This window comes from Diaporthe citri (genome assembly GCF_014595645.1).
Source record: "Diaporthe citri strain NFHF-8-4 chromosome Unknown scaffold_8, whole genome shotgun sequence".
Taxonomy (NCBI): Eukaryota; Fungi; Ascomycota; class Sordariomycetes; order Diaporthales; family Diaporthaceae; genus Diaporthe; species Diaporthe citri.
This window is the reverse complement of record NW_025064853.1, coordinates 1855336-1873689: the sequence shown is the minus strand read 5'-3', so window position 1 is coordinate 1873689 and position 18354 is coordinate 1855336. Positions and strand designations below refer to the sequence as shown.

The window sequence follows — 18354 nt, the reverse complement described above, 5'->3', positions numbered from 1 at the left end:
ACTCGGGCCACCTAACCCTTTCGCCTCGATTGCCCTGGAGTACCTAGGTACGAATAGCTATCTACCTACCCAGGTACCTAGGTACCTGGGTATCTAGGTACCTGGGTATCTCTATTTGCACAAAGCGACCATGGCATTTTCGCGATTTGCATTTTCGGCGATTTCAATTGGCACATATCTTGCTCCTGTTAAGCAGCCTCTACCAAGGGCTTGCCTCTACCAACTCCCTAGACACTGACTCGTTACGCCCGGTGAAAGTGAACATTCAAATGTAGTCTCCGATTTCCTTGTGCTCATTTGGTATTGTGTAAAATTTGTTGGTTATTTACGTACGGTGGTATCTCAAGTTACATGATGCGGAACTTGGCAATGTTGCCAGGCGCCGCTCTCTGAAGCTGCAAGACCAGAGCCATCAGTATGGCAGATTCGAGACCATGTGCCCCGTGTCTATTCTGAATATCCTTGCTTTCTCTGCTTCAATATGCCCCATCCGGTCCCGGTCTGCTCGTCACAAAGACCAGACGGGCGGACGCAGACACCGGTCATGAGCTAGAGATACCATGCTTCTTTGTCGGCCACACCCCGTCTCGGTGCATCCATCCCATGCATTCGCTTATGCCATCCTACGACCAGACGTTGCCCGAGGATCGACGACTCCTATCGTACAACCACTTGTTGTTCAGGCCAACACTTGTCCTTTTCCCGCCGATCGGGCTGGGGGTCGGAGGTGGTTCCGAGAAAAGGCTAGATGCAGTGCTGAGGTTGAAAGAGCTCGTGCTCGCGTTGTAGGGGCTCGGAGACCCATACGACGATCGCCGTCCTCCACTGTAGCCCACAGCCTTCTGCAGCAGTGGGCTTGCTGCGGGAGAGTATGGAGATCCGTTGAGCCGTGTCGCAGAGGCAGGGCTCCCATTTGCAGACAGAGGCGAACTTGCCGGACTCGGCTTTCCGACGGATCCATTTATCGAAGGTGTGCGGGTGTATCGCGGGGGTGTGCTGTAGACTGAGTTCGGTGTGGGCGGAGCTGAGCTCGGGGGCAGACCAAGAAGAGCGCGCTGGGCCGGCGTCAGGGCAATGTCGGAGAGGTCGTCTTTCGACCGTAGTATCGGGAGACAGGCGCGGCCCATGTTCACGAGAGGAAGTACCTGGATACCCAGGACGGTCCAGCGGACGTACTCTTTCACGTCGCCTGACCTGAAGTTGCGCGTTAGCTTCAAGAAGATCCTGCGCACAAGGACGGATCGAGCCTACAGCGGCGTTGGGCCATACTCGGCGGCGGCCAAACGTATCAAATGGATGATGATGACAGCGGCAAGGTTGTAGACAATAGTCTTGACATTGTCACTGCCGAAGGTTGTTGCTTGTTGGCGGCGAGTGATCTCTTTGATGCGCGGATGCTGCCAGTTCCCTGGAGAGTCGACAGCTGGAGCTGGGGTGGCCTTGGACGGTGTTGAGAGAGCTCTGGTACTTCGTGTCTTATTCAGTGCAAGGGCTGTCGTGGAAGACATTGCGAGTTGCCGCTCGCACTGCGCGGCAGGGTTGATGCGCGGTTGGTGATGTCGACGCAGCTATGCCACGGGCCGTCAGAAGTGCGCAGGCGGGGGGAGAGCACAACGTGATATTCGGTGGATGGTGCTGCTGTGGTTAGTAAGATCTCGGGGGAGTGGCGATGCCGAGGCAAGCCCGCGGGGGTGTGGTGGTTGTCGTCGACGTCGGCGCTGGGTGGGTGATGTCGAGAAAGGGAAGGCAGGCGGAGGAGCTTAAATCGCGGCCTGGCCAAGTTGGTGGATGAAAACAAAGCGCGGGTTCCCAGGCGACCACATCCCTGTCGCCAGCCTCTTAGATCTCGGCATCAGCCGCTAGCCCGTTCTGCCCGTTCTGCGCTCGGAGTCTATGCTGGACCCCAGGCCGATGGAGCCCAGTGCTACTGTAGGTACACACGTACCTAGCCCCGCTACCGAGTGACAGCTCAGCCCCGAGGCTTCCAGGATTAGACTCGATAGAGGTAGCTGACGCCCGCCTGGAACCAACTACGTATTTGGCTGACGGTTAGGCAAGTCCTCCAAAGCTATATCAACCCGACAGCATTGGATCGCGTCTGTCACCCGTCATCAACACGGATCAGAAAAGAATCACTGCCCATGATCCAAATGATCTGAACCTTTCACCAGTTGCGCATCTAAAACCGAACCGATCTCACCATCCGCGCCCGTCGGAGCCGCCGGCCCATCTGCTCAACATGGGACTATACGAGAGGGCGATGTGGCAGTTCGACGAGGGCGTCACCGGCCTGTTCTCGCAATGGAACGCCTGGTCGACCGCCATCACCACCTTCCTCGTCATGTACCTCACCTACCAGCTATTTACGCGCCGCGACCCCGAGACCCATCCTCTGCTGCTTGCCCGCCAAGCCCAAGCCTCGCCGGTGCGACACCCAGGCGAATCGTCCATCTACCGCTCACACTCCGCCCCTCATGGAATGCCCTTGAACGCTGGTCTGAATGTTAAAGAGCCCGGTGCCTCAAAGTGGTCCCGGGGACGGGACGGTGACCTCAGGGACGTCTGGCGGCAGGCCGTCAGCGGCACCTCCCAGGAGGGCAAACCAGTCGGCAAGGGCAAGATCTTGACTGTCTTGGGCGCCGAGAAGGTCTTGGAGCACAAGCTTGGTATGCGTCCTAGGCTTCTTCGAGTATTGATCCTCATTTGCTAATATGCGCAGACGACGTGACCCGTCAGATCAACCTCATCGGAAAGCACATTCACGACCAAGGCGGCGCTCGCGTCGCCATCTACCTCCCCAATTCGGTCGAGTTCCTCGCGAGCCTTTTCGCATGCTCCTTCCACAACCTGACTGCGATCCTCATTCCTTTCGATCAGTCAGATGAGGCGGTCATCTCGATGTTGCGGCGATCTGCCGCCGACACTGTCGTCGCCCTGCCTGGCTCATTCCCCTTGGACCTCGTGGTCAAGAACTATCCGTCCTTGCGACAGGTCATCTGGGTAGTCGATGAGGGAAACAGACACTTGGACTGGACCGAGGTTCCCAAGGGCATGGGAGGCAGCATCAACGTTTCGACCTGGCAGGATATCGTACAGGACAGCCCCGTGGAGGCCGGTACCGAGGTCCTTCCCGTCCAGGGCCAGTCGGAGCCCCGGGATATCACGGTCTTCTGGCAGTCCAAGCCGGGCGTTCAGGAGGAGATGGTCCGCTTCACAAGCGCCAACTTGGTATCCGCCATCGCCGGGCAGCTCTTCGCCGTTCCACAGTCCCAGCGCATGACCCCCTCGGACCTGTTCCTCCCTGCAGACGCCCTGACCAACACGTACACCCTCGTCCTCACCCTGACTGCTCTCTTCTCCAATGCCTCGGTGGCATTCAACTCCTCAGCAAGCGACGAGATGGACCTTACCCTCGCCACCCGCGGAATCTCCCCCACCATCGTCGTCGCATCCCCCAATACCCTCCTCAAGACGCACGCCGAGGCCACCCGCAACGTCAGCTCCTTCCTCGCCAGCAAGATCCACTGGCTGCAGACCCGAAGCCTCACCCAGAACGGCGTCATGCCCGCCGCGTCGCTGCTCACGAGCCTCAACGACAGCCTGCGGCCGGCCGTTGGCCGCACCCCGGGCAAGCTCCGCCTGTTGTACACGGCCGAGCGCGCCGGCTCAGGCACCCCGCCGCTGTCGTCCGCCGTGCTGTCCGACCTGCGCATCTTCCTGGGCGCGAGGGTCATCTACGCGCTGAGCGCACCCAAGGTCGCCGGCGCCGTGGCGCAGACGCAGTTCTACGACTATCGCGTCTTTGAGGACAAGTACTCGCACTTTGGACCCCCTCTCACGTGTACGGAGATAATCCTGCGGGACTCGGATGATCACAAGGTTACGGATGACAAGGCCGAAGGAGAGGTGAGTGTCATTACTGAACGACTGATTGATGCTCTGTTGCTAACATGAACTTCTAGATTTTCGCCCGCGGGCCTTGTGTGGCAGGCAGCGAAGCTGCGCTGGGTGTAGACGGCATTATCCGCTTCGACAACACGATTTCCTACATTTGAGGGGCCACCGGAATCCGCCTGTTTGAACTCGTAAACACTCGTGTTGTGTAGACTAAGAATTGATTTCTGGGGTAACTGACGATTGACGACTTCCCTTGGGCATGTACAGTTGATCACCCGAGACAACGACTGCCAGAGCAATGACCAGAACAAAACAATACTACGTGTCATCAAACCGTACAATGCCATTACCGTAGATAATAAACCATCACGCAACAGGCCATAAAATGCACTACACCAAGTTTACCAACCTTGGATATCCCAACGCCTGTACACCACACCACCTCCACCCGCGCTCTTTCCACGCCTCTTGACGGATCAACCCACAACGTCCCATCCATGAAGAAACAGGCACACGCACCAGACCAATCAAGCCCCGTTCCTGTAGACCTGCGCGCCCTGGTTCCGGAACATGATGGTGTCCCGCCTCTGCATGATCATGAGCGTGCGGTTGAGCGCCTGCTCGCTGAAGCCCTTGCCCTCGACCATCTCCCTGCGGAGGGTGGCGAGGCTGGTGCTCCAGCCGATGGGCAGGCGGCGCTTGAGCTCGGCCTCGACGCGCGCGACCTCCTCGCCGAGCTCGCGCCCGCCCTGGTTCGCGCCGCCCTGGTTGACGGCGTCCATGGTCGAGCACAGGAACAGGCGGATCGCCTCGTCCACGTGCGCCTCGGTCGCGATCGGCGACAGCGTCAGCTTCGCCAGCGACTCGGTGATGCGCACGATCGCCTCCAGCTGCCGCACCGTGATCGGGATCGACGACCGCGTGTTGGCCTCGAGCTCCGACGCGTGCACCTGCTTGCGGATCTGCACGAAGTGCGACGACAGCTTCTCTGCCGCCTCTGGGCTGAGGCGGGGCGCGCAGCGTCTGGGGTGTGACTTGATTAGCTTTTGTGGATTCATTTGGGGTGGGTGGTGCGACTTACGATTTGCAGTAGCTCAGGTACCGCTTCATTGTCTCCACAGGGATCTCAGACTCGACTTCAGCCTCGGCTGCGGTGCTGCCCTTGTGGATGCCCATGACGTGCTTTGCGATGCTCTCGTCACGGCCGCGCTCGTGCGCATCCTTGACGATGAAGATCATGTCGAAACGGGAAAGGATAGTCGTTTGGAAGTCGATGTTCTCGCCGGGGGTCTTCATGTCGTCGTAGCGGCCAAAGATGGGGTTGGCAGCGGCCAGGACAGAAGTCCGCGCGTTCAGGATAGTGGTTATGCCTGCCTTGGCGATCGAGATGGTCTGTTGCTCCATGGCCTCGTGGATAGCAACTCTGTCTTCGTCACGCATCTTGTCGAACTCGTCGATACATACGACGCCACCGTCTGCAAGCACCATGGCACCACCCTCCAGGTAGAACTCCCTAGTGGACTGGTCTCGCTGCACGGAGGCAGTCAGACCGGCTGCCGACGAGCCCTTTCCTGAAGTGTAGATACAGATAGGAGCAGCCTTCTCGACGAACTTCAGCAGTTGCGATTTCGCGGTACCAGGGTCACCAAGAAGGAGGACGTTGATGTCACCTCTGAGCTTCATTCCATCAGGTAGGATCTTTTTCGAGCCGCCACAAAGCAGGCACAGGATTGCCTTCTTGATGTCGTCGTTTCCATAGATGGATGGCGCGATGCACCTCGCCATGACCTGGTAAAGATCCGGCCTCCTGCTGAGCTCCAAGAACTCCTGCTCTTCCTCCTCGGAGAAAATGGAATGACCCTTTGCGGTCTGGTCAATATCCGTTTGGATTCCGGTAGCTCGGAGATACGGTGTGCGGATGGCAACGGCGCCACCTGTGGATGAATTCTTGCTGCCCTTGTTCTGGTAGATCGAGAAGATGCCCATAACAGTACATCTTGATCCGGGTACAACGCGGTTGGTCAAGTATCGATCAGCAGAGATGAGCACATGCCGTGGCAGCTCTCCAACAGGTACCTGATCGGGCGCCTCCTGCAGCTTAATGACTTGTTGGTCGACGAACTTCGAGTTCTCGTGGACGACGAAGTAGGGGTCGAGGGGACACGGGTCCGTTGGATCGCCCTTTTGCCTTTGCCTGCCACACCTCCTGGGCAAAGTCACGCCCGAGAAGCCACCATCGATGCCTATGAGCTGGGTGTAGCCGCAGTTCCGGCAGGAGAGGTGCAGCTCAGTCGCCTTGGATGACATGACAGAGGCACCAATGACAATTCCGGGCACCCGCACAAGTCGAGATATCGTGAGGGAGTCCAGGTTTCGGATAGACACATCTTCGGCGTTGGAGTGCAGTAGAAGTTGGTGCGGCGGGAGGCTGATCTTTGCTTCGTGAGGGAAGACAATTCTTTGCGTACATTTGCGCAGCGCATTCTCAAACTGTGAGAAGTATTCTGTCGTCAGAGATATCATTCAACATGGAGACTTAAAGAAGATCCGAACAAACCAATGGTATTATCTCTGCTGGCTCTGTGACCAGTCGATGCGCCAACTCCTCGTTGTATTTGATCAGGTCGCCAATGTTGACGTCGCAGTAGTATTTTTGAAGGAGCGCATTCTCGCGCAACTGGTCTCTGCATAGGAGTCAGCGAGCGCTATGAGTGTGTGTGATGCTCCCAAGGATTGCGCATACCTGTAGACGAAGACGTTGTCGAGCCTGAACTCAAGAATGAAGGTCTCAAGCTGTTTCTGAACCTGGAGGTTGGTGTCCTCCCCTTCCTCCTGGGGGAAGACGTGAAGGGTATGTACAGACCCACGATCCATGATGAAGTCTGTAGGGAATGCGATGTGAAAGAATCGTCAACGTACCAGAAGGCGAAGTCTGGAGTTGCAGTGGGTTGGCATGTATGGAGGGGGAGAAGCCGAACAAATTGTCGAGAGGGACCGATAAACCACTTTACGCGCTCCAGGACGCGCCTTTCGCGCATGAAAACGCGAGATCCCTGCCACTGGCTTAAAGTGACAATTGCATGCGCCACAGCATGTACAGAGGTACAGGGGTACACCATCAGCTGCGCCACACAGCGACTTGTCTTTCTGGGTATTGAGCTTCTGTTTGGGTTTAGCTGTTCTTCTGGGTGGGAGACGATCCCGTCCTCGTCTCGCTTCAACAACCCCGGTCCAAGGAGGGAATGCGCAACCGCTCCTCCCTCTCCCGCATTGCTTTCGTGTGCTTCTTTTCTGTCATATATCGGCCAGCCACAGAGTCCTAGTGAATCCGAAGTCCATAATTCTCTCATGTGCAGCGCACCCGGCCCAGCGATGATTCCTCGGTAGCAGCGCCGTTATCGATCCATTGATAGCAGCGCCGGTCTCCCTGTTGCCGTTCTCAGGGGCCGTGTCGTCAACCCGTGTTCTGTCGCATCCTCTCGCTGATTCGCGGCCATCATGTATTCAAATCCTGCCGCTCGAAAGTCCATCGACAGCCTTGCTTCGCCCACGTCTCCGCTCACCCATCGGACAGACTTCCCGTTCCATAGTGGAAGGCATGGCTCTGTCAGCACCAGGCGAGGCTCGACCGCGAGCTCCTTGCACTCGGTCGGCGGCGCATTGGATCAGGGCAGCTGGAGCAGTAGCAATACCATGCTGGAAGCAGGACAGAATGGTTTGTGTCCTTTACTCCCCCTGACGAGGCCTCAAGCAAGCGTGTCTGTGTGTCTGCGTGCCTGCGTCGCTGACTATTCGTAAAGCAATATCTACGCTCCTGCAACCACCCATCGTCCGAACCGGCCTCGTCCCCCACACGTCCGCTCCAGCGTCGAGTGCCCACAGGCCACCGACAATCAGAGACATACCTCCGGTGACCCTGACCAACATCCAGAAAGTGAACCCTGCCGAGTTCCAGCCATACCTCAAGCAGGTCGGCGCCCTCTACACGCAGCTAAAACAGGTCAAGGCGAGCGAGGAGGAGGACACGTTGCATCGAAACAGCCGTGGGAAACCAGATGAGCTCATGGAGCCCTTCGAGGACAACCGACTGCGCCCGGGCAGGCGGCCGCAGGGGTCTCGAAAAGCGTCTGTGTCCTCAATATCGTCTTGGACAAATGTGGACGCGCCGAGCCCCGTGCGAAGGTCCAGTTCGAGCTATGCTAGGAAATCCGCGCAGGGTCCACCACCACTCTCCACGATCCCGCTGGTCTACTTCGAGGAAGACTTCCATCTGGAGAACCCCAGGACATTCGATGTTGTAAGCGAGAGGTCGGAGGTGGTGCGCAAGGAGGACAAGAACTCAAACGGGGATGCGCCAGCGCCTCGGAAGACCTTGTCAACGAATGCGATCCTCCAGGAAAAGCTATCGTGGTACATGGACACCATTGAGATGCACCTCATCTCTTCCATATCTACGGCTTCGACCACATTCTTCAGTGCTCTGGGCTCCTTGAGGGAACTCCATACAGAGGCAGCAGAATCTGTGGACAAGATCAAGACGCTGAGGCAAGAACTAGAGGCTCTGGATGAGGAGATAGTACTCACTGGGCTCAACACAATTCAGCAGCAACGGCGACGTGAGAATGTTCAGCAACTACACCATGCTGTTCTGCAACTTAAAGAGATACTGAGTCAGCTAGTGAAGTGCGAGTCGCTGGTTGACGAAGGGGACGTGGATGCTGCCCTCGACAGCATCGACTCGCTCGAGAGACTCATAGCCGGTGAAGAGGACGAGTTCAGGCCTTCAGCCCCGGCATTACGGGATGTCCAGCTTATCGATCTACGAAGTGCCACTGCGCTCCAGGGTGTCAGTGACGACGTTTATACCTTGCGATCACGAATCGGCAAGGCTTACGAGACGAGATTTGTGACAAGCCTCATGGCCGACCTTCGACGTCATGTTGGGGAAGTGTCAAACCAGGAGGTCCTCACGCGCTGGCATACTGCGTCTATGCGAGCTAGAGGCGGCCGTACTCGCGAGGCATCTGCGTTCCCATCATACCTGGGCTCCACCGACGAAGTCCGGGCAAAACTTATTGAAAGCCTGGCAGGTCTCTACAGGGCAAAACAGATTGGCGTCGCCGTCACAGCATACAGGGAATCTGTGATTAAGGAGATCAAAAGTCTTGTGAAGCAAGGCCTGCCCAGCTCAAATGACGACGACAATGCGTCTATGATGTCTGCTTCAACTGCTACTGGCGGGCGGCATCTCTCCCAGAGGGAGAAGTCATCCATCCTCGCGCGAAATCTGCGCGCCATGGACCCTGGTGACGCAGAGGAATTGTTGGTGAAGATTTACGTCAGTGTGACTGAGACTTTGAGGAGAGCATCAATACAGGTCAAGGTGATGCTGGACGTCGCAGCATCCATTGAAGATGGGTCGATCCCATCCGGTCTCAAGTCGCCACCCCTTAAATCACCGCCTTTGAGCCCAGGTGCGAGAAGACAGTCCATCGCAGGACTCGAGGCCCAAGAGGAGATTCACAAGGTCATGGACTTGTCGTCGCTCCTCGGGAACTGCATTGACATAGCTCAAGACAAGGTTGTGAGGGTGCTACGGGTCCGGTCCGAGCAGAGCACACATCTGGAGCTGGTCTGGTTCCTCCGATATTTTACTCTCAACCTGCATTTCGCCAACGAATGCGAGTCAATATCTGGAAGGGGGGGCACACAACTGAAAGACGAGGTCAACGACCACATCAAAAGATTTGTTGCAAGCAATGGAGACCGTGAGCAGCAAAAGCTCGCTCAGGGCATGGAATCTGATCAGTGGGGCGCGATCGATTTTACCGAGAAGCACACTGCTCAGCTGAGCCGGATCCTGGAATGCAGTACGAGCGATCCAAACGACTGGATTCTTGGCACACAGGTCTGGATTCCATATCCTGATGGGGACGAGGAGGTTAATGGCGTTGAAAATGCACCCCAGAGCAACGGATCAGGAAAGTCCAAGGCTGTCATCGATTCCGAGGCTTTTGTGCTGCCGAACTCTGCCGTATACTGCTTGGAGGGCATGTCGAACTTCCTGCACCTAATTGTCGGCATTCCATCCATCACATCAGACGTCGCGAAGTCTCTTGTGAAGTACCTCCAATTTTTCGACTCCCGCTGTAAGCAGCTAATCCTCGGAGCCGGTGCTACAAAATCCGCCGGCCTGAAAAACATCACCACTCGACATCTGGCCTCGTCCTCGCAAGCGCTGTCATTCATAGCCACTTTGATACCCTATGTTCGCGAATTCATCCGACGGCATGGCGGCTCGGGCGGGGCTGCTTTAATGGCAGACTTTGACAAGGTTAAACGGGACTACCAAGAGCATATGCAAACCATTTTCGACAAGCTTGTGGAGATCATGAGCGGGAGAGCTGGGGCACACGCCAAAACCGCGAAGGCGATCGAGTGGGACAAGGACGAGAAAAGCCCACACCCATATATCGAGACGCTTGTCAAGGAGACGTCACTTTTGCACCGCAACCTTGTCAAGCACCTGTCGGAAGACACCGTGCGCATGATCATGATTCCCGTCTTCGCCAGCTTCAAGGAGCAGTTCGGGTCCGCGTTCCAGGAGGCGGATCCAAAGACCGAGGCTGGTCGGGACAGGTACGTGCTTCTCGAACACCCAAGACATGCGAGACACCACTAACATTAGACTTAGCATGCTGCGCGACATAGAACTCTTCAAGGCGAAGCTAGAACACATCGACGGCTTCGGGGACACGGGCGACTACTTGGTGGGTATCATCAACTCGAAACAGGTCAAGAGCGCCTCCCCGCGTCCGAGTGAGACCAATGGCGAGGACAAGGCTGCGGCAGAAGACAAGGCTGCGGCAGAAGACACGTCAGAGGCCAAAGACACAGGACGCGGCAGTGAGGAGAAGAAGCCTGCGCAAGCGGGATTCGACGGTGCCACACGCCCTCAGTAATTGTGGCGCATCGCATCCGGTGATGGTGGTGGGAGGAAGCGGACTGCCAAGATATGTAGCATGAGCGTGTCACACCTGGTGGAATAATATACTATTATCGGGTTCTCTGCACAGCGGGCCCCGATCACACACCCATCACTCCCTAAGCATCGATTCGGCTCTTGAGCCTGCCGACTTGCGCTGCCAGCGACGACAGCCCAGAGTATTTCTTACCGGTCAACATACCTACGGCTTGTGACACCATAGCATCACAACCCGCCACCGCCACGAGGGACAGGGACCCATTGTCGGCGCCGGGTGTACTTGTCTCATGGACAGAGCACGGCAGCAGAGCCTGCCGGCCAGCCTGCTCACCCCCCGTGCCTCGCGGCTCGACTTGCCCAGCAAGAAATACGATGGAAGAGCAGGTTCGCCCGTCCCCTTCCCCCGCCCGGGCTCTTGAGCCCTCGAAACCACTTGGCGCACGCATGCACGCCATCAGAAATGCGGTCCTTCCCGCGCAGAGATAGGGGGAGGGAGAGACCTGGCTTGAAGCCATACGGTCTCAACACCACGCGGGCCAAGCACGAGCAAGAACAGGGTTGCCCGAGACCTGTGCGACGATTTATGTGTGTGTGTGTGTGTATGTAGGAATACCTACGCGGGTGTTACCTTCGCACTCTCCCTCCCTCTCGGGAGGTGCCTGGTTCGTCCATGCCCGGGCAGGCGGGCGCGATGAGGCACCGCAGCACTGCCGGCGCCGTGTCACCGTGGCTGAGCTGGGTCGGATGTTCCCAGCTTGTCGGACGGCTTGGCCTGCGTGCTGCTGTCTTGGCTGGTTGTCTCGCCTTGTCTTGCTCTGGCACTCTCTCCCCGGCTGCTTTTGCTGGTGATGTGTTTACTATATGCTCGTGCCCGGTGTGGCGTCCCTCAGCCTTAGACAGACACACCTCCGGCAGGGGCCCCTAGGAGAGAGAGAGAGAGAGAGAGGCTGAGCGGTGAAGAGCCGGGACTGAGTGGGTTGAGACTGTCCCGTTTCTGGAGATTGAACGACCTCGCGCGTCAACTCCCTGTTTCTTCTCGGCTTCTTTGTCTCCGGGACGGCAGCGAGGCACCCGCATGCGAGGCCAAAGGATCACTCGTTTCCCCACGGGGGGCCGTTCCCTCACCTCGGGGGATTGTTCACCTTCACTTTCCACGGATAGGTTGTGAGAGTGGGTTGGGTGAGATAAGGAAAAATAGACTTGGTACACCCACACACATGGTACACAGCACAAAGCAGGCGGCTGACTGCATTGCCGCTTCGGCGCCACGGACTGCCCTGCCAACCAGTCAGGTGGCGTGAGCTAGGATCTGACTGCGTCAGCAGCCAACGTCAGACGGGATCCCGAAGGAGGCTTTTTTCCCCTTTGCTTTCCTTTGGCCTTTCCTTGACTCTGTTTGGCCACCGGGCACCCGCTGGTTGAAGATCCTCATCCCCCTATTCTCTTCTCATTATTATTATTAGTCCTGCGCATTGCGCAGTGCATTTCGCAGCTAGGCGGGCGCGGAAATGGGCGACTTCATGCGGGGCCGGCTCTCCTCCTTCTGGGTTGGGTTGCTTAATTTGGCCGACTTGACTAGTTGGTTGCCTCGCAACAGATAGGTCGCGACCCAGCATTGCGCATTATTATGAGAAAGGAATTGCAATTCCTGCAGTGCCGTCCCTCTGGCTTTGTTGTTGCGCGCTAGAGCTTGCTATTCTCGGCCTATTTTGCCGCGGTGATGCGTGCACTGCCGCAAAGGTTCCGCTGCCGTGGCCTTCTCGTGCCGACGTGTTGTCCAAGTCTCCGGATCATCCGGATCAGGGGCAAAATGCAATCGGTGCCCAGCTGCATCCTGCTCCACATCCTGGCCCCTTGAAATGCCAGGAAGCAATCGTTGGCTCCTGCAGCCGACGTTGTCGCCCTCGTCGTTGTCGCTGGTGGCTCCCAAGCGACACGAGCAGGTTGAAACATGGCCTGAAAACAGCTCAGCCGTCACCCAGCAGCCATCGGCAGTTCATCTCATGTCGTTAATCTCCCCAAAGTGATATCCAAAAACAGCGCCTCTAATTTTGGGACGAACGCGGGCCAAATGGACAATGTCAGTTAGTTGGTTTAGGGCCCCCCTCCCCTTCCCTGCCGTCTTGGCGGGTTGCTTGGTGGGCGCGCCCCCAACAAGAGAGGATGGGGAGGGAGTGGGTGCCCTTTCAAGGCCTGCCCAGCCCCCGCCCAGGCCACAGCCGAGGGCCGGGAAGGATCCAAATTACCGGCCGACGATGGAGTGATGTTGCGTCGCGCGCACCAGACCGACGGGCAAGCGAACGCAAGCGAGGGCAAGCGAGCCAGGCACGCGAGCGATCTCCCTTCTTCTTTTTTTGTTCCGGGCTAGCTGTCCTGAGCCTAGGGGAGCCCCAGAGCCCTACGCGGCCCAGCGGGCGTGCGACGATCGATCGCGGAATATGACGAGAGACAAGAGTTGCTAGACTACCACGTCCTCGGATTGCCGGTCCCAAGAAATAAAGCAGTACCTTCTTTTATGATCAGCATACTGTAAAAGTAGTATGTAGCAATAGTATGAACAGCACAGACTAGTGCACGCATGCGGCTCAGGGCTGAGACACACAATGAGGGGGCCAAATTCCAGGTCTGCTATTTCCGATACGGGATTTCTCCACCAAACAGGAAAAAAGCAGTATGTACTTACCATGCAACGAGCAAGAAAAGAAAAGGGAAGTGCTCACAGCAGTTCAGCTCGCCTCGGCTGTCACTTTCATTTGGCACATGGGGGCCCTCCGCCCCTCAGCTTCGGTGATGAAGGAGAGCGTCAGCCACAACGGCGCCATGACGCGTGCGGAATCACCGCCTGGATGGGGCGCTGACGCCTGTTGGTGATGAAGACTGCAATTCACGGCCGGACCCACCTCTTACGAACGACAGCCCCAGCCATGCCAAGGGGCCAAACCAAGGCCGGCGAACAGGTTCGACAGAACACGGTTTTGAAAGTTGTCACTATTTCATGTGAAATCTTGTTGGTGTTATCAAAAAGTTCAAATTGGATGTTTCGTACTAAATTTTATGTACAAGTATCGAAGCTTTGAATAAGGTGCAAGTGCTCATCTGAGCTTGGTAATGAGTGTAGTGAAGTGATAAGATTTGTTGAAGCGAGTGCCGGTTGTTCTGGAGCTGTACCACTCAAGGTGCAGGTAGATACAGCTCCAGGACCGTGAATTTGTCTATACTCGTCAATCGTAGAGCCGTCACCCCTTTTCTATCATCCTCGCGGAAAGATCAAAAGCCAACATCGCTGGCGCGCGACACCTTCATTGCCCAAAAACTCCTCCTTCCTGTAGCTGCTTGCTTTGCAGGCGCTGGGGGAACGGGGTATCTCTATAACACAAGACCCTCGGCTTCGGTCTTGTGGTGTGTGATTGAATGTTAGATATTGTGGTTGATCGTAGCTTCGTTGGAAAGCTGCGCCTCCAGAGCGCGCTGTTTCACCTCCACCGCCATCCTGCCTTTCTCGTCCCCCTGGTTTGGCCGAGCTCGAGCTTAGATCCTGAACTGTCGCGAGTGCAGGCGTGCGGGGGTCCAGTTGGCGTCGGTGACGGCAGCACGAGGGTAGACGTGCTGCTCAAGATCCCGAGTGGCCAGGGCAGCCTTGTACACGACTTGGTTGCCAGCGCCGAGGGTGGTGATCAGGTGGGTGCTTGTCGTGGCCTTGGTCTGGATATCATCGGGGAGGCGGTAAAGTGTGTCGCACAGGAAGTTTGTGCAGCCGGACACGGGAGACTCAGTGTCTGCGGGGTACATCATGTAGACGCCGCTGTGGTCGTTCTCGTCGACGATGGCTGACACGTCAAAGTAGGTCAGGCCACCCCAGCTGTTGAAGTTGACCTCACCAAGCATGCCAGGCGAGTTCTCAGAGCCAGAGGAGACGGCGTAGTAGTTGCCAATCCAAGAGTCGGGGATGGTGACAGTGACGTTCTGACCAGCGGGGACATCGGTTGAGTCCACCGAGGCGAGGCCCGAGTTGGGGGTGAAGTGGACGGTGCGGTCGGTCTCGTCCATGGACATGAAGGTGATCTGGTTGACAGCACCCGCCAGAGTGGCGGAGGCAAGGAGTGCGAGAGTGCTGTACTGCATTGTGACTGATGTCGATATATCTATGGGCCGAAGTGGATAGGTGTATATATTGTCAGAAGTAGACCGGAGCAGTTTCCAGAAGTGATGTGCTAGATGGGATTCCTTTCGAAGGCTTCCTGGTGTCTGCGCAGAGAATGATCGTGGAGATCGGAGTCAAAAGTCGCCCGGGACTTGAATTTGTCTAAATGGTTTGATATTGCGTGTTGCAAAGAGTGAATAGCCTATGGCTAGAATGAGTGTGTGTATTCCGTAAGAAGGAAGGTAAGTTCACAACGGCTTGCCGAAATGTGAAGATCAGGTCAAGGAAGGAACTCCAGGGCAGGGAATCGTGGGACAGGCTTCTTTATACTCATCCGTCTCCCACATGTTGGCCATGCTGATGGGAGGGAAACAAATTAAAATGGAGGGTGTGATGGGGTTCCCGTTGTGAGAGAAACGCCCAGGCATCCTGGCAAAGCAGGTCCCAGGTACTACGGGACCTGGTGACAAGGGCGGTCCAGACAACAGGAGTGGGTCTCTCGACATCCCAAAGCAGGCCGAGTCAAGACCCGACGGGGCACGCCACGATTCTCCTCTGCCGGGACCAAGATCGGATGCGCTAGCTGGCCAATGAGCTGGGGCTGTTTTCGGTGTTATTGGGTACCCGCCAAATCTTTCAGTCAGCAACTTTGTCTTCAACGGTCCAGGTACCCGCAACCTTGTTTCCCACCCTTTAGCCCTTTACCCACTGGGGCCAACACTCGTCAGTGGACGGCCGAGAGGGCCAAGGCTGCTAGAAAACAAGATTTGACTCCCTCTTCGGCTCAAGAGCACGCTTCTGGGATCATGCCCCCCCCCTTCCACCCCCTCCGACTTCCAGGACAATACCATTCTCCGCTTGGCCGCGGGCGTAGACTGGCAGCCGTCTGCCGCTCGCAACGGCTCTTACCAGCCATACTATAGCGTCCATGCGGTCATCTCCCTCGAGTCCTTGAAACAAATCAACAGAAGCAGCCTGTCGGGCGTGCAATCCTGTCGCGTGGGCCTCACTTGGGGACGAGAACTCAATGTCCTGAGCCTGCTAGCAATGTGCAACCGAGGGCCGGCCGACAGCCACAAAAAGAAATAGGGACCCGGCATGCGTGGCCGCCACGTACTTGAGTACATCGCAGTGCGTACTTTTGGATTTAGCACAATGAGAGAAACAGCGGCAGTGGGAAAGGAAGAACACATGGCGCCGTTGGTTTCCCAGAATACCCATCAAAGGAACTGGACTGGGACAGGCTACTGACGTGTCCCTTCGGATGTCCTGGGGCGGTTGGGCCTGGACTTTGGGGAAATAAACCAAGGAATAAGAAAAAAAATAAGGAAAAAATAAGTTTAGCTAGTGAGTTTCGCCAAGCGCTAGGACCTTCCAGCTGGAGGTGGAGCGGCAGTCAGGCACTTCTCAGCTTTCATTGGCTGGGTATCGCTTCCGGTGACGGGTACCTGAGCGACCATAGGGCCAACCATGTGTCTGTTCCTGACAGGCCCTTCCTGCGAGGATTCTTGGGTGGGATCGGCTCAGGGGCAAAGCCCGCGTCTTTGCATGTGCCTGGGCCGGAAACAACACTGCTGTTTGGCTGGGGGTTGAAATGGAGGGTAGGACAACCCAACAGGACCTCGGACCTTCATTTCTCACCATGTGTGCCGTTGCAACCATCCTCGACAAGCCAGCGTGACAGACATGGATTCCCAAGAAGCCCATGTGGATCCTTTCGCCATGGCATGCTTTCATCAGCACTTGGCTGGAAACAAGCGCGCAATGGTCTGAGCGAGGCGCACCGCGCCTGTGTAGAAGCATCCCTTTTTTTTTTTTTTTTTTTTTTTTTTTTTCGCCGAAAAAGTTCCATGAATGGAGGTGAGGGGTTGAGGGGTTGAGGGGCAGAGGAGACCGCCTAAACCTGCTGGAGATTCAGAGGTGCGGAAGTGTCTGCAGGTACACTAACTGCACGCCAAAGCCAAAGCCAAAGCCAAAGCGGCCGACTTGTTGTGCCGGCCCTCGGAGCATTGAAGCCGGGTGGACACTACCACACACGTAAGCAGAGTTGGTGCAGCAGCAGCCACACTTGCCACACCGGCAGACGGGTAAGGTTTTCCCCCTCATTGTTCATCTTTTGTCAAAAGCCTGAAAGATTGGGTCTGCTGTCAAGCGCGAGCGTGGGGTGATGGTTCGGATGCCAGTTGCCTCTGGCACAGCGGCTCATCCAACCTTCGCCTCCCGGCAAACGGCTTTCAGTGTCCACCCCAGTAATGGCGAGTTCCACCGAGGACTCCCGGATAGGTCAGTAGACGTTGACGCTGGTTTCCACGGCCGTGCTACGTCTCATAGAAAGTCTGGGCCATGTCCAAGCGACTTGTCTTGGGTGCGCTGCAGTTGGGGGTTGGGGCCAACTGAGCACAGCAGCGCAGGTGTGCGACGTGTCTGCGAACGAGGAGGCGTGGGCAGTCGGTGAGATTGCTGCCCAGCATCGTCCCAGCGAACTCGGTCCAAGTCTCACACCGGCGCCCTTCACCTGCATCTAGCTGGCCGCAATGGAGGGGAAGTTGTTTGTGCCCCGGCTTCAGAGTTTTCAGCCTGCATGTGAACAGACCAACAAGCCAATGTTGCTCGGTGTCACAGTACATTGGGCGGAAGTGTATCTCAGGAGCACTTTGCCCAGTGGCGCGGGGACACAGGGCACCAAGTAACAGGAAATCGCGCATTCCAGTTGCTGTTATTGGCGGATGCTCGTGGTGCGTCCTACTCAGTCAGCAAGTCAGCAACAGTGTTGTCAACCTGAGAAGGCTTGCCAAGCACTTCCAGAACAGGGTTTTGGCGGACGGGACGGACGGGACGTGCGAACCGCAGATCGTTGCGCTTCCCAGTGGGTGCGAGTGTGCCTAGAACCGACCAAAAAGTGAGCATAACCAGGGTCCGGGTTCCCACAAGCCTCTATCGATAGCGATGGGCGAATGGCCTTCCGGGCCGATTGCGACGTCAGAACGTGTGCTGCGATGGGTCACCGATCGACATTGATCGCCAGGCACGTCGGTACCACAGTAAAAGGTTGACTGACAGCTCGCCAGTCGCTTGGGAACCGTGAAAGCTTGTGTTGGTAATCCATCGCCGATCGTGGCCAAAAAGACATTCACTCTTCGCTCTGGACCCAACACCTCGGGACCACAGAGCCGAGGTCCGTGGAGATCGTCTCTGTGGGTTGAGACTGTTTTCCAAGACGACTCGCGTGGCCGAGAATCGGATGCTGCAGAGTTTGTCCACCATTACATCGTTATGATGACTGTGAACGCCCACGAGTGCGGAGAGTAGGGTGGACTTGTTAGCAAATTCT

At 56.7% G+C, this 18354-nt stretch overlaps 5 protein-coding genes across 5 annotated transcripts; 2 read left to right on the top strand and 3 right to left on the bottom strand.

The window, feature by feature from the left end:
- Positions 1 to 623: 623 nt before the first annotated feature.
- INS49_014873 (uncharacterized protein) lies at positions 624 to 1508 on the bottom strand (the record flags this gene model as incomplete). Its single annotated transcript, XM_043175561.1, has 2 exons — positions 624 to 1194; positions 1252 to 1508. The coding sequence occupies 2 exons, from the start codon at positions 1506 to 1508 to the stop codon at positions 624 to 626; spliced, it is 828 nt and encodes a 275-aa protein (XP_043020518.1).
- Positions 1509 to 2239: 731 nt separating this feature from the next.
- Positions 2240 to 4055, top strand: INS49_014872 (uncharacterized protein; the record flags this gene model as incomplete). Its single annotated transcript, XM_043175560.1, has 3 exons — positions 2240 to 2666; positions 2720 to 3906; positions 3963 to 4055. The coding sequence occupies 3 exons, from the start codon at positions 2240 to 2242 to the stop codon at positions 4053 to 4055; spliced, it is 1707 nt and encodes a 568-aa protein (XP_043020517.1).
- A 369-nt stretch (positions 4056 to 4424) lies between these two features.
- INS49_014871 (uncharacterized protein) lies at positions 4425 to 6771 on the bottom strand (the record flags this gene model as incomplete). The annotated part of the gene is made up of 4 exons (XM_043175559.1): positions 4425 to 4920; positions 4979 to 6387; positions 6455 to 6581; positions 6641 to 6771. The coding sequence occupies 4 exons, from the start codon at positions 6769 to 6771 to the stop codon at positions 4425 to 4427; spliced, it is 2163 nt and encodes a 720-aa protein (XP_043020516.1).
- A 624-nt stretch (positions 6772 to 7395) lies between these two features.
- On the top strand, positions 7396 to 10859 carry INS49_014870 (uncharacterized protein; the record flags this gene model as incomplete). Its single annotated transcript, XM_043175558.1, has 3 exons — positions 7396 to 7612; positions 7698 to 10536; positions 10592 to 10859. 3 exons carry the CDS (start codon positions 7396 to 7398, stop codon positions 10857 to 10859), a joined length of 3324 nt encoding a protein of 1107 aa, XP_043020515.1.
- Positions 10860 to 14410: 3551 nt separating this feature from the next.
- INS49_014869 (uncharacterized protein) lies at positions 14411 to 15004 on the bottom strand (the record flags this gene model as incomplete). Its single annotated transcript, XM_043175557.1, has 1 exon — positions 14411 to 15004. The coding sequence occupies one exon, from the start codon at positions 15002 to 15004 to the stop codon at positions 14411 to 14413; it is 594 nt and encodes a 197-aa protein (XP_043020514.1).
- Positions 15005 to 18354: the final 3350 nt, after the last annotated feature.